At 41.7% G+C, this 14,119-nt stretch overlaps 1 protein-coding gene across 1 annotated transcript in view; it reads left to right on the forward strand.

Moving 5' to 3' along the window:
• Positions 1–14,119, forward strand: part of cacna1ab (calcium channel, voltage-dependent, P/Q type, alpha 1A subunit, b) — a 572,403-nt gene that overhangs the window by 449,083 nt on the left and 109,201 nt on the right. Inside the window, exons 31-32 of the mRNA XM_078234782.1 lie at positions 2,443–2,553; positions 3,260–3,343. Of these exons, the coding sequence (XP_078090908.1) occupies positions 2,443–2,553; positions 3,260–3,343 (195 nt within the window). The remainder of the gene's footprint in view (positions 1–2,442; positions 2,554–3,259; positions 3,344–14,119) is intronic.

The raw sequence follows: 14,119 nt of genomic DNA on the forward strand, positions 1-14,119 counted from the left end.
GTACAACTTCAACAAGCCGTCCCAACTCCTGTATTCAATGTTCTCACCAATGAAACCAAGCATGCCGAATGCCTTCTTCACCACCTTGTTTACCTGTGACTCCTCTTTAATATTAATGAAACAAATCTGGAAAAAAGCTATTATTGATAATGGTAACCTTGGAATTATTGGATTGCTGTAAAAACCCATCTGGTTCACTAATATCTTTTAGGGAAGGAAATTTGCCATCCTTGCAAGTCTGGTTAATTCGTGGCAAATGTGGTTGACTCTTAACTTCCCTTGGGAATGGCCTAGTAAGCCACTGAGTTGCATTGGGATGGGTGATAAATGCTATGTTTGCTGACAGTGTCTGCATGTGAACAGCTAAAGACTGGCTTAAGTTTAACATGACCCCAGTCAACTTCATAATGACCCTATTCATGTATTTCTTTATCACCTGTATCAATGTATTTCATCTGAGGAGATGGTGGTGTAATGCCACTGGACTCGTAATCCAGGGGCCCAGGCTAATTTATTTATTTAGCAAATGCAAAGTCCGCAAGCCAAGCAGTTTTTTCTGGTCCGACTGTGTTGAGTGCAGATAGGCCTCTGCTGAGTCTGTGGATTGGACACACTTCTATGATGTGGTGAATAGTTTGCTCTCTCCCACAGACACATAGGGGGCTGGCACTAATGCCCCATCTGTGGCGCTTGGACAATCAGGTGTGGCCGGTCCTGAACCTGTTGAGGGTAGAGCACTTTTTTCTTGGAAGGTTGAAACCAGAAACAGCTGTTGGGTTAGGTTTGAGACCAGGTACTTGTTTGTTGTGTCCATGATTCCCATTCATTTGCCCAGGTGGAAATTGCATTGTGTGGGTCTGTTTTCCCAGATCAGCCTTCTTGATGGGAGTCGTACCTTGGGTGGGCTGAATAGATCAGCGTGAAGTAGCAGGTGGGAGGCATTGCGAACTATGTGTGTGTGATCAAAACGGGGTGCAGAATTTAAATTCAATTAATACAATTCTGGAATTAAAAACTAGTCTCAGTAATAGTGATCCTAAAACCATTGTCAATTGTCGGAAAAACCTGTGTGCTTCATTAATGTCCTTTAGGGAAAGAAATCTGTTGTCCTTACCTGGTCCAACCTACATGTGACTCCAAACCCACAATAATATGGTTCATTCTTAACTGCCGCCCTGAAAAGGCCTGGCAAATCGCTAGAAAGTCTGACTGCAGCGGTTCAAGAAGGCCATTCACCATCACCTCATCAAGGGCAATTAGGAATTGGTAATTAATGTTGGCCTCATTATAGTAGAGCCCCATTGGAAATTTTACTGTGGGTGGCTGTGTTTCCTGAACCTTGGGAAACCTGGCAGGTAATCTCAGGAAGAGCTGCCAGATTTTGAAGGTGACTTCCTCTTTACTTACCTGCCTAATCTAGCGTGCCTGCCTGCAATTAGGCACCCTTCCTCCACCCAAACTTGACTCTCCCTATGAGGCCTCAACTCCTCCATCCAAGGCCTCTGATTTCTTCCCCCTTAGGCCTCTCACCTCGCCCCCAACCATTCTCCAAGACATCCCCCCCAAAGCCATTGATCCCCCACCCTAAGGATTCCTTTCCCTATCCTCTCCCCAATCCTTGATTCTGACCATCTCACCCAGCAGGATGCTGGGATCCCCCCCCGCACCCCCCACTTCCCAACCAAGTCTCTTGACAGTTGCTGCCTGACCTGCTGAATTTTCCAGCATTTTCTGTTTCTATTCCACAGCAATATACAACTGGCTGCCAAAAGCAATGTTCACTGAGGCAGCACAAGTTTTACAAATGATGTGACAGATTACAGTTGACAACATTTAATGGGGCTATTTCAATAGTGATGCCTTTATGCAGAGAATTTTCCCAGTCACCAATCAATTCCTTGTTTCCACTGAAGAAAAGAATGCTAAAAGGAAATTTAATGCGGGTTTTAAAACTGTGAGGAATGTTGAACAGTTCAGTAAGGCAAGGCTATTTCTGTTGGTGCAGAATCAGAAAGTTTCAAGTTTAATGAGAGTGAGGTCAGGAGAATTTATATTTTGTGGAGAATTTCTTGAACATAAAATGTTTTACTACAAGAAGCAGTTCGAACAGTAAACATCACACTTTGAAGAGAAGCATGGATAAATATTTGAATTAGAAAAATATACAGGACTTTAGGGAAAGCACAGGGATTCGTTTTAGATTGTTTTAGTGAAGGATGAGCACTGACATAATGGGTTAATAGTCTGTACATCTAATGCTGTAAACTCTATGGTGACTGCTAAAATCAGCAGCTTTGATTCTCCAGTGACACCACGATAAATAACCTCACTTATACCAACATGTGTCAATTAACAAGCTTTAATGATCTTTCCTTCCTGCCTCCATCACCCATATAGTAGACGTGCAGCGTTAGTAACTAAATTCTCTTTTTCTTGGTTTAGTTTTCTGGTCAGCCACAGTCTTACGATGATGTTCTAAAGTATCTCAATATGGTGTTCACCATTTTGTTCTCATGTGAATGTATCCTGAAAATTATTGCCTTTGGAATTCTGGTGAGTATATGGCATGAGTTTTCTATTCTCTAAATTTTCTCCCCTTCCCTCTCCTCCTGAAAACCTTGATTCTTGCAGGATACAGTTCTACAGATGCTGAAACTGACCCTTTGCTTAACTAAGTGGCTATTCTTGATATGTGAGTAGACATAAGTGTTGGGGACCTTTCAACTAAGGGGGCATTGCCTGGACACTGGACACATCCTCGCCAACATTTACAGGCATGCATTTTTCAGCTGACAATACTGGATAGTGAACATGAATGGCAAAACCAATTGATTTTTTTTCCCTTCCAAGCTAAGGAACATTGAAGCCAACTGTAGCATTCCTTCCAAGATCCTGTGAATCAGTTGATCTGACCTAAGGTAGCACTTGCTTCTGCTGCATTTGGCTGCAGCAACTCTGGCCCAAAAGGGAGGGAGAAATATCCAAGACTCTCAGTCCTGACCAGTGTCCAATGGTTCATGCTGGAAAGTGTGCTTGTGGATATCAGCTTGAGGACAGAACCAAGCTTTGTTATGGTGTCTTATAGACCCAATAATTTCCCAGCACCCTATGCCTGAGATGATACATAAATAAGTACAATGGGAGATACAGGTGAACTAGTGGGGTCCATAGTTCAGGGTGAGTCAGCACATTCAAGGGACGAGGGAGAAAATTGCTTCAAAATTCAGCATCTCTAACGGTGTTATCTTTTGCTTCGCAGAACTATTTTCAGGATGCTTGGAATATATTTGATTTTGTCACAGTCCTGGGCAGTGTCACTGATATATTAGTGACGGAATTCTGGGTAAGTATACATTAAAAATCTTATGCAACAATTAATAAGCAATGACTGAGATTCTCCAATCTCATTCGTCCCGCCAACGCTACCAGCAAGAATAGAGAATTTGGTGCTCAGCCAAAGCTCCATTTATTGCAGCAGGACTGGAGAATCCCAGCCACAGTCGGAGAATTCCAGCCATTAGTTTCATTTTTGCTGTGATTATAAGGAGAAGATTAAATTGACATTGTTGCAATTCCTGAAGTCATCTTAATGCAACTCCATCTGTTCCTCTGGTCTGGGTGCACATAGAATCATAGAATCCCTACAGTGCAAGAGGCCATTCAGCCCAATGAGTCTGCACCGACTCTCCAATAGAGCATCTTACCCAGGCCCACCCTGCCCTATCTCCATTACCCCATACATTTAATCCCCCTAACCTACACATTTTAGAACACTAAGAGGCAATTTAGCACAGCCAATCCACCTACCCTGCACATCTTTGTGCTGTGGGAGGAAACCGGAGCACCTGAAGGAAATCCATGCAGGCATTGGGGAGAAAGTGCAAACTCCACACGGACAGTCACCCAAGGCTGGAATCGGACCCGGGTCCCTGGCACTGAGGCAGCAGTGCTTGCCACTGTGCCGCCCCACATAATCACATCTTAAGATGTTTGTACTTCAATCTGTTTAATCTGTTAGAAGAGGGTTGCATGGCCTGATCGTTCTGACAAGAGAGGGCTGGATTCAAACAGAATTGTAGAATCATTTCTACATAAATAAGCAACAGTAAAACCTTCAAAGAAAGCAAACAAAATAGTGAAACTGATTTTTTTTTGGTGAACTCTTAAGGTCATTAAGGTGAGGTGTATTAGCTCTGTGAAAGAGAACATTTATCTTAAATACATTCTGTGTCAGTATCAAGTACGTCCAGTGCTATTAATTGAGAGTTGTACTACCTTTGTACGTTTAATATATCTCAGTCCCAACCTCAGAAAAGCAACCATGACAACACCGTTTCCTACATAGCTCTATTTCTGTTTTTGAGTGAGATTCACAATTTAATAACACATGATGAAGAAATAGGAGAAGCAATAGGCCATGTTAAACCCTTATTAATCATAGACTAGGCTTGTGTCCAAATCTGATTTGATTTGATTTATTATTGTCACATGTATTAACATACAGTGAAAAGTATTCTTTCTTGCACGCTATACAGACAAAACATACCGTTCATAGAGAAGGAAACGAGAGAATGCAGAATGTAGTGTTACAGTCATAGTTAGGGTGTAGAAAAAGATCAACTTAATGCGAGGTAGGTCCATTCAAAAGTCTGACAGCAGCAGGGAAGAAGCTGTTCTTGAGTCGGTTTGTACGTGACCTCAGACTTTTGTATCTTTTTCCTGGCGGAAGAAGGTGGAAGAGAGAATGTCCGGGGTGTGTGGGGGCCTTAATTATGCTGGCTGCTTTGCCGAGGCAGCGGGAAGTGTAGACAGGTTGTAGACAAACCTGGGCACCGCACTGTAGCAAGGATGTCAAGTGCTTGGAGAGGGTGCAGAGCAGATTGGCTAGAATGGTACCAGTGATGTGGGATTTCAATTATGTGGATATACTGAAGAGCTGGGATTCTTCTCCTTTGAGCAGAAAAGGTTAACGTGTAACTTCATACAGATGTTAAAATTATGGTCTAGATGGAATAATTAAGGAGAAACGGTATTCACTGGCAAGGGATTCAATAACCAGAGGGCACAGAGTTAACATAGTTGGCAAAAAGAACAGGAGGAGGTGTTTTTTACGAGTTGTTATAATATGGAATTGCTGTACAAAGGGAAGTAGATTCAATTTGTAGCAATCAAAAGGGAATTAAATATATATTTGAAAAGGAAACAAGTTACAAGGCTGTGGGAAAAGACCAGAGGAGAGGGATGAATTAGATAGCTCTCTGAGATCAGTTCTATATTTTACTGAGAAAAGTTGCGGAATCCAGGCAGTTGAAGGCATGATAACCAAAGGGATAGGGAGGGAAAAAGGACATTGGGGAATAAACAAGAGACCAGAGTCAGAATAACAGGATTTAGTATGAAGACATAGGGATAGAGGAACTTGCAGAAATAGGGAGAGTCCATGAAGTGAGCTTAACATGAGGACAGGGATCTTAAATTGGAGGCAATAAGCAGATCAGCCAGGATAGGGATTGTTTTGTCATGTGAGGCTCTCCCAAAGTAATCTGCTTGAGAATATAGTTTGTTAAAACCATTGCTCTTTATTTTCAGCCACTATATGCTTATTAGGACGAGGTTGGAACTACTGCTCTCTCCAGATCTGTTACTCAATCGTTTTGTTTCACGTCATTATTACATCAGCATTGTACACCTCTGATGATTCACTAATGTAATGCCTCAATCTATCAAAAATCTTAATTTAGGATATTGCAACATTTATTTCTGATCTACTTCATAAATTACTTCTGCTCATAATTTGTTTGTGCTAATTAACAGTATTTTCAATCTCTAGTTGTGAGACTCAACATTTACTGTTCACAGAATTACTGTGGGAGGGGTCAGTGGGGGATTATCAATTAAAATGGAATGGCTCTATGTCTTGTTCTGATCCTGCTGGTCTTGGCAGTAGATGATACATTTGTTGGACTCGAGTGTGGGCCTCCTGCATAAATGATAAACAGGATCATTTGATGTCAATGTGTCCTAATGGCATTTCAACTGGAGGAAGGAACCTACCATAGCATCCCGGACCTGGAGAGAAGGAATGCTTCTTCAGTTCCCACAAAGAAATTCAAAGCCTTCATTGCCCGGAAAAGCTCCTCTTCCCTCCTGCAGGAACCTTTGAAAACACTTCCCTACATTATAATGTCATTCTGTACAATTTTTTGCATTAATGCCACTCTCCAATTAGAACCCTTCTTTTGCATTGCATTGCTGCTGTTTTGCATTAATTCTCCCCTGTTGAACCTGCAACAGCTGGGTCTCGGGTAAGGGGGGGAGCAAGCAATCTGGGAAGGTATTTTGAGCCTCAGAATGTTGCATTTTCCAGAACCAATTAACGACATTAAATAAGGACTTCCTGTGCCCATAACCATCCAATCTTCACCTGGTAGCAATCATTGTGTGTTATTTTCCCAACGACCCTCTTTCACACCTGCCTGTCCTTGCACACTTGGTGTTAAAATTGATCCCAATTAAAGTGGCTGAAAAATGTCTTCATCTGAAACTAGGCGTCGTGAATCAACATCAACCAAAAGGAGTCCATTCAAAATGGTACGGAATACAGATTACTCTTCTTCATGTTTTACTTCTCATACTCCCAAACTATATCACAAATTCGTACAAAGTAATTTCTCACACTCCGTAGCTTAGAAGTCATGTTTATTCTGTGTCACCCATAAATAAGATTTAAATAATTGTTAAATTATGAATCATAAGAAAAATAAATTTAAAAAATCAGAGCAAAAAAGGCCATTTAGCCCATAAAGAATGTTCCATCCTCATGTTCTTCCTCACAGCCCTGTCTAATAATCCAGCTGTCCTGGACTTTGCTGTTGCTGCTCCTCCTAGCTTCTCCTCCTTGATTCCTGTAGCCCTTTAATGGGCTGGCACCTGTGTGGGAGGGCAAGAGCAGGGTCAAGAGAGGACTACAACAACCAGAATGCACCTGTCAAAACAAATGGCCACACAGACTTGAATGCTTGCTCCAGGACGATTGGATCTCAAACGCTGGAACCGCTACCCACTTGATTGGGTGCACATCCAGCAAGCAGGTGACCTCTTGAGAAAGGGTGCAGTGCTGCCCAAGCCTGTGCCCCCGAAGGCAGGCACCCTGATGATTAGGACTGCACCCTCCTCTCCCAGCCCTGGACAGAAGTAGCATGTCAGTCCTATTGAACTAAACCAGCTCTTCAAATCTTTGCTTCTATTAAACCAGGAAGGCCTGAGTCTTTACCTATTTGAACTTTCTCATTAGGGCCTGACCTCTGCTCATCATCAAACTTCCTCTCATTCCAATTTCTTTGGATGGTTCCAAAGTCATTAGTGATCTTATTAGTTAGCTTATAATTGTGTGCCAAGACTTCCCATATTTTATGACTTTCAGGTGAGTCCTTAACGCCAGAGGGACACATTTTTTAAATTCCTCCAATAACAACATCTCCGTAAGGTTATGCAAGTTCTGTTCCATCTTTATCGACCTATGTTACCTCTGAACACTATTTCCTTTTCCTTTGCAAATTCTACATTTATCTGGCCCATTCTCCTTCTCAACTTTCTGAATTAACTCATGGCATTAACTCATAAGAGTTGAATATAGCAGTCTTTACTTCCTCATAATTACACGAGTGCTCTCTGAAAGAGATACACATCTTCAAGAACTTCCTTCCAAAAACTTTGTAGTTACATTGCTCACTCTTCTTTTGAACAATTCAGATTTGTGGCAATTTTCTAGAAGTACACACTCCAGTCCTTCCTCATTAAACTTATGTCCCAAACAAAAATTTATCATCCCAAAATTAAGAGGCGTTCTCTCCAAGTCTACCTCATTTTTCCTCATCAAGTTGAGTTTGATTAATTGGAATTCATGCTCTATTTCAGGTTTTTTTCAGCTGTCTTGTGTCCCTTTGTCTCTTCTCTTTCCTCTCACTAATTTCTAAGTCAGTTTTTCTTAGTTCTATTTCTTTTTCAATTCTAGCCAGTTGTATTGGATCTCTAATAGAACAAATCTTTTCTTCTTTGAGCCCCGGGTGCCTAACCAATTCTTCAAGGATGCCATCCCTCTTAGCTCCTGATCATACGATAATCCCCAGGTGATTTGCTACAGTCTGTTAATCATCTTTTCTCAGCTGTTTCAAGTCTCTGAGAATCAGATCCACTATTTCAACAAAGGGTTGAGCCTCAAAGGTACTCATGTCTATTTTCAATACAATATAGTCATTTGGTAGTACAGATCTTGAGCATTGTTGAAAAAAGACATTTTGTTGAAGCTTTTCATATTGCACTCAGGTTAATCGCAAGATGACCAATGTCAGGGGAAACAACAACTTTATTGGGTATGAGAAGTGAGTTCCATAACTTTCAGTCACCATTAACTGGTGCATTCTCCTTGGCAACACTTCTACCAATCAGAGTCCACTTGTCAACCAATCAGCATTCTCTTCTCATACAGTAGAAAGTTGTTGTTTCCGCTGACCTTGGTTTTCTTATGGTTGCCCTGATGAGTATAAGATGAAAAACTTTGTCAAAATGTCTCTTTTCAGCAATACAAAACAATATAGCAAAATCAAACATGAAATCTTGTTTGTTGAAATCCTGGAAAGTTCCAGTGAACCCATTTCAGTCTCTGGCTGTAATTTTATGGCCATTCCCGCTAGCAGGATCTTCCTTTCCCATTGATGGTGACCCCCCCCCGCCTTGGATTCCCTGGCAGCTGGGAGGGGCGGTGCAAATAATGGGAAACCCCTTTAACAGCAGTGGGACTGGAAGATCTCACCACCAGCCAACGGCGCATTGCCTCCACTGCCACAAAACGTGCTGTGGGGTGTGTTGAAAATCCCACTCTCTGGGTTCACTTCCTGGATCAACCCCCCAATTTTGTTTTGATCTCTGTGGGGGGAATTGTAAATCAAAATAACCAAATTTACTGAATGACTCCCCCCGCCCCCCCCCCCCCCCCATGAAGAAATTATAAATAAAATTCCACTTTTTGTAGCTTTTACTTGAACACAAACAACTTGAATTACCATGAATGAGCAGGCAACTGATACCTTAGCTACAAAGGCAAATTTCAGTTTTGATTTTAGCAACGATAGTTCTTACAAAACCATACCATTTTCCTTCAGTATGTATGGCATCATGTAGCTACACAGTTCCACAATATGCTGTCGTTTATTCATGCAATGTAGGCCAGGAGTCCTAGCACAGTGGTTAGCACTGCTGCTTCACAGCTCCAGGGACCTGGGTTCGATTCCCTGCTTGGGTCACTGTCTGTGTGGAGTTTGCACATTCTCCTCGTGTCTGCGTGGGTTTCCTCCGGGTGCTCCGGTTTCCTCCCACAGTCCAAAGATGTGCGGGTTAGGTTGATTGGCCATGCTAAAAATTGCCCTTAGTGTCCTGAGATGCGTAGGTTGGAGGGATTAATGGGTAGATATGGGGTAGGGTCTGGGTGGGATTGTGGTCGGTGCAGACTCAATGGGCCGAATGGCCTCTTTCTGTACTGTAGGGTTTCTATGATTTCCATGAGTCCAATCCGACAGCAGCTTTCACATCTGGGTTCCATTGATACAATTATCATCAGCAAGGCACAACGTTATGAACCTTTTTTCTCCATTGGGTCATGACAGTCCTGATGGTAACCTTCCCTAGTTCCTTTTTAACTGACTAACTAGTTCATGTTTTGGCCACTTCTCGGAAAGCACCCAGCAGTGTCTCTGAGCTATTCACACAACTTTCCAGGTTTTACATCATTCTAGCCAGAATTCCTACAGTGCAGAAGGAGGCCATTCAGCCCATCAAGCCTGCCCCAACAACAACCCCTTCAAATGCTCCTGCTTCCTTTTCTGCCAAACAGAAAAAGTGACCTCTTCTGGAGAAAGATTTGTTTCTTCTCACAAGATATCTCTGAGTTTCTCCTTCTGTCCCTATCTGCTTTCTCTTTGTGTCTACATCTGTGCACTGATCACCTTCAACCTGCAGCTCCTATGCTAGCAGTTGTCCTTTGTGCCTGTAGCTCTCCTTTGTGTCTGTCCACCTGGCAAGCAGATCTTAACTTCTTTTCTGTTGGTACTGCTTCCAGGTTAAGGGTTGCTAGGTCACATGGACTAGTATGTCCCATTATCCAAGAAAAGTACAATTAGAACCAAGAAAGTTACAGCCCAGGAACAGGCCCTTCGGCCCTCCAAGCCTGCACCGACCATGCTGCCTGTCTGAATTAAAACCCCCTACCCTTCCGGGGACCATAATCCCTCCATTCCCATCCTATTCATGTTTTTGTCCAGATGCCCCTTAAAAGTCACTATCGTATTTGCTTCCACTACTTCCCCTGGCAACAAGTTCCAGGCACCAACCACCCTCTGTGTCAGAAAAACTTGCCTTTAAAACTTGCCCCTTGGACCTTAAGCCTATGCCCCCTAGTGATTGACTCTTCCACCCTGGGAAAGAGCTTCTGACTATCCACTCTGTCCATGCCCCTCATAATCTTGAAGACTTCTATCAGGTCACCCCTCAACCTCCGTCGTTCCAGTGAGAACAAACCAAGTTTCTCCAATCTCTCCTCATAGCTAATGTCTTCCATACCAGGCAACATCCTGGTAAATCTTTTCTGTACCCTCTCCAAAACCTCCACATCATTGTGGTAGTGCAGTGACCAGAATTGAGATATAGTGTGGCCTAACCAAGGTTTTATAAAGCTGCATCATGAGTTGCCAATTATTAAACTCGATGCCCCGGCCGATGAAGGCAAGCATGCAGTATGCCTTCTTGACTACCTTCTCCACCTGCATTGCCACTTTCAGTGACTCGTGTACGTGTGCACCCAGATCCCTTTGCCTATCAATACTCTTAAGGGTTTTGCCATTTACTGTATATTTCCCATCTGTATTAGACCTTCCAAAATGCAATACCTCACATTTGTGCGGATTAAACTCCATCTGCCATCTCTCCGCCGAAGTCTCCAACCGACCTATATTTTGCTGTATCCTCCCACGGTCCTCCTCGCTATCTGCAATTCCACCAACCTTAGTGTCGTCCGCGAACTTACTAATCAAACCAGTTACATTTTCCTCCAAATCATTTTTATATGTCACAAACAGCAACGGTCCCAGCACTGATCCCTGAGGAACGCCACTTGTCACAGCCCTCCATTCAGAAATGCACCCTTCCACTGCTACCCTCTGTCTTCTATGATCACAGTTGCCTGGACCTGCAGAGTTTCACTGGCTGTCTTGTCTGGAGACAATACACATCTTTTTAGCCTGTCTTGATGCCCTCTCCACTCACGTTGTTTTGTTTCTTAAAGACTTGATTAGTTGTAAGTATTCGCATTCCAACCATTATTCATGTAAATTGAGTCTGTGTCTTTATATGCCCTGTTTGTGAACAGAATTCCCACTCACCTGAAGAAGGGGCTTGGAGCTCCGAAAGCTTGTGTGGCTTTTGCTACCAAATAAACCTGTTGGACTTTAGCCTGGTGTTGTTAAACTTCTTCCTGTGTTTACCCCAGTGCAACGCCGGCATCTCCACATCATTCTATGATCGAGCCAGTTCTGTATCCATCTTGCTAGCTTGCCTCTGATCCCGTGCGACTGCAACTTCAACTTCTGTACCAGTCTGCCATGAGGGACCTTGTCAAAGGCCTTACTGAAGTCCATGTAGACAACATCCACTGCCCTCCCCTCATCAATCATCTTCATCACTTCCTCGAAAAACTCGATCAAGTTAGTGAGACACGACCTTCCCCTCACAAAACCATGTTGTCTCTCGCTAATACTTGCTAATTAATCCCTTTACAATTGATGCAAATTCTTAGAAGTCATTTTCAAACATTCTTTAAAGCAATTACAGATTCTGCTGACATTTTAAAGAAATTACAAATTTTCCACATTATACTCCTTCTGGGTGAAATGTCATTACAATGTGATATGAAACTTTGTACAATAGTATATTCTATAACAAGAAGTAAACTTGCCCACTCCTGTTTAGCAAAGGAGAATGGCAGAAATAGAAAATAGTACATAGTGTTATGGATCAAAACACATAGATGTTCTCATTTTCTTATGTGTTGTAAGCACTTTTACAATTAAAGGATGAAAGTCTTAAACATTTCAAAGAGACAATGCCTTAATGGAAAAGTATTTGAGAGAGTGAAGGACCATGCCTTATCTTCATTATAATATTGTGTTTAAGTACCCCTACAATGTTTGTATTGTGGGTTTATAAATGCAAAGAACGAGTTTGCCAAGCACCTGTTCAATTATTAGCGCTCTTTTGGAAAGGGTGCATAAAAGTGAGAAATGGAAAAAATGTCAATGTGGATATTTTGCGAGACACCTGATCATTGTTACATAGTGAAAGATTGGTCCAACCACTTGGGCAGAAACTAGAAAATACATTGGGAATTAGGTTTGCTGTAGCCAGTTTTTTTACCTAACCTAAATGTATATAAGTGACATGTGTACTGACAGAGACACAACAGTACGCAGGCCTTCCGAAACAAATCAACTGTATTAGCACGTCCCTTTGAATGGTACTGGCGCTCTCTCACCACCTGATGGTTATTTTTGGGCACCATTTTTTCAAACCTGGAAGTCAGACAATTTTTCCAATTGGGTATAGTGCGACCTTTCCAGTTATTTTTATCCAAATTTGTACCAGAATTAAGAAAATCAGAAAAATCTCTGCTAATGGGTGCTTTTTATATAATCACTGTACAAACATTGTGAGGAAAATAGTGCCAAATATCCAAAGGGCCAATTAAAAACAGAGTGCAGACTAATAGTGTGTGTATATGTATACACGTGTGTGTTAATTGTTCTTTCCTGACCAAAATCTGCAGCCATTGTGCACTATTACTGTCTGAACCAGTCTATTGCTATTGTATTTTGATATAGATCATTGCCGTTAAAAGAAAACGAACTGCCTATAATGATTGCTGTATTTCTTGTTTTGTCTTTTCACATGCTGTCTTTAATCTGTGCTTTATTGGCACAACACCTTCTGAAATAATTCATCCAATCAAAATGCACTATGAAATTCATGTGTCATCCATGTATCTGTCTGTGTGTCCATGCCAACTAATTTTAAAACTGGTTGCAAACCAATCCCAATGCAATCCAATTACAATCATCCATCAACAACATCTACATATAGACCACGGTTGGTTTGTAATTTTTTTGAGCCTAATGCATACACAAACTAAGTACCTTTGGCATGCTATGCAGCGCTGAATTGTGAATTGCTGTTGCTTTCTTGGATTGTGTTTTTTTGGCATGGCTTTGGATTTTGTTGTGGCTCCCACCCACCACTGGCCTCAGTGCCCCCTTCCCAAAGCTTCAACAGTAAGCTTTATTAATAACTTATTTAGTCGTGATGTAAAGTCAACTTAGCAGAACAAGCCTCCACCTTTCACTGTTCTAACTGCTGCATAGCGAAGTCTAACCAGTTAATTAAATCTGCAGAGGAAGGTTCAGCAAATTTCTCTTTATCCTCAAAGGTGAAAACAAAGCTCCAAAATATGTCGATAAAAAACTGCAGATGCTGGAGATATGAAATAGAAATAAAAAGTGCTGGAAAGACTCAGCAGATCTGGCAACATCAGCAGAGAAAGAAACAGAATTAATGTTTTGAGTCCAATATGACTTTTCTTCGGAACTGCCAGTTCTGAAGAAGTCCTATTGGATTTGAAATGTTATCTCTGTTTCTTTCTCCACAGATGCTGCCAGACCTGCTGAATTTTTCAGCACTTTTTGTTTATACTCCAGAATATGTATTGTTATATCCTACAGTAGACATCCTTTTTAAATGTTTTATTCAATGAGGAGGTTGTAGTAGCTCAGGGACTATCACAATCTATAAGGAGCTTCTCAACCCTCAGCCTATTTTGATCATCTCTCTAATGTCAACTCCTCCTTTATAAAATACACCATTCAACTTCAAACCCATCTTTCAATCTTAACACCATCTTCCCTACACGCTTCAATAATTAGATTACCAAAAACAATGAGATTATATAAAGGGAAAGGGATTTTACCACAGGTACTGAAATTGCAACACACTTGTTTATGTACACTTCTTTTTAAAAAAT

Source organism: Mustelus asterias, chromosome 19, assembly GCF_964213995.1.
Source record: "Mustelus asterias chromosome 19, sMusAst1.hap1.1, whole genome shotgun sequence".
Lineage (NCBI taxonomy): Eukaryota > Metazoa > Chordata > Chondrichthyes > Carcharhiniformes > Triakidae > Mustelus > Mustelus asterias.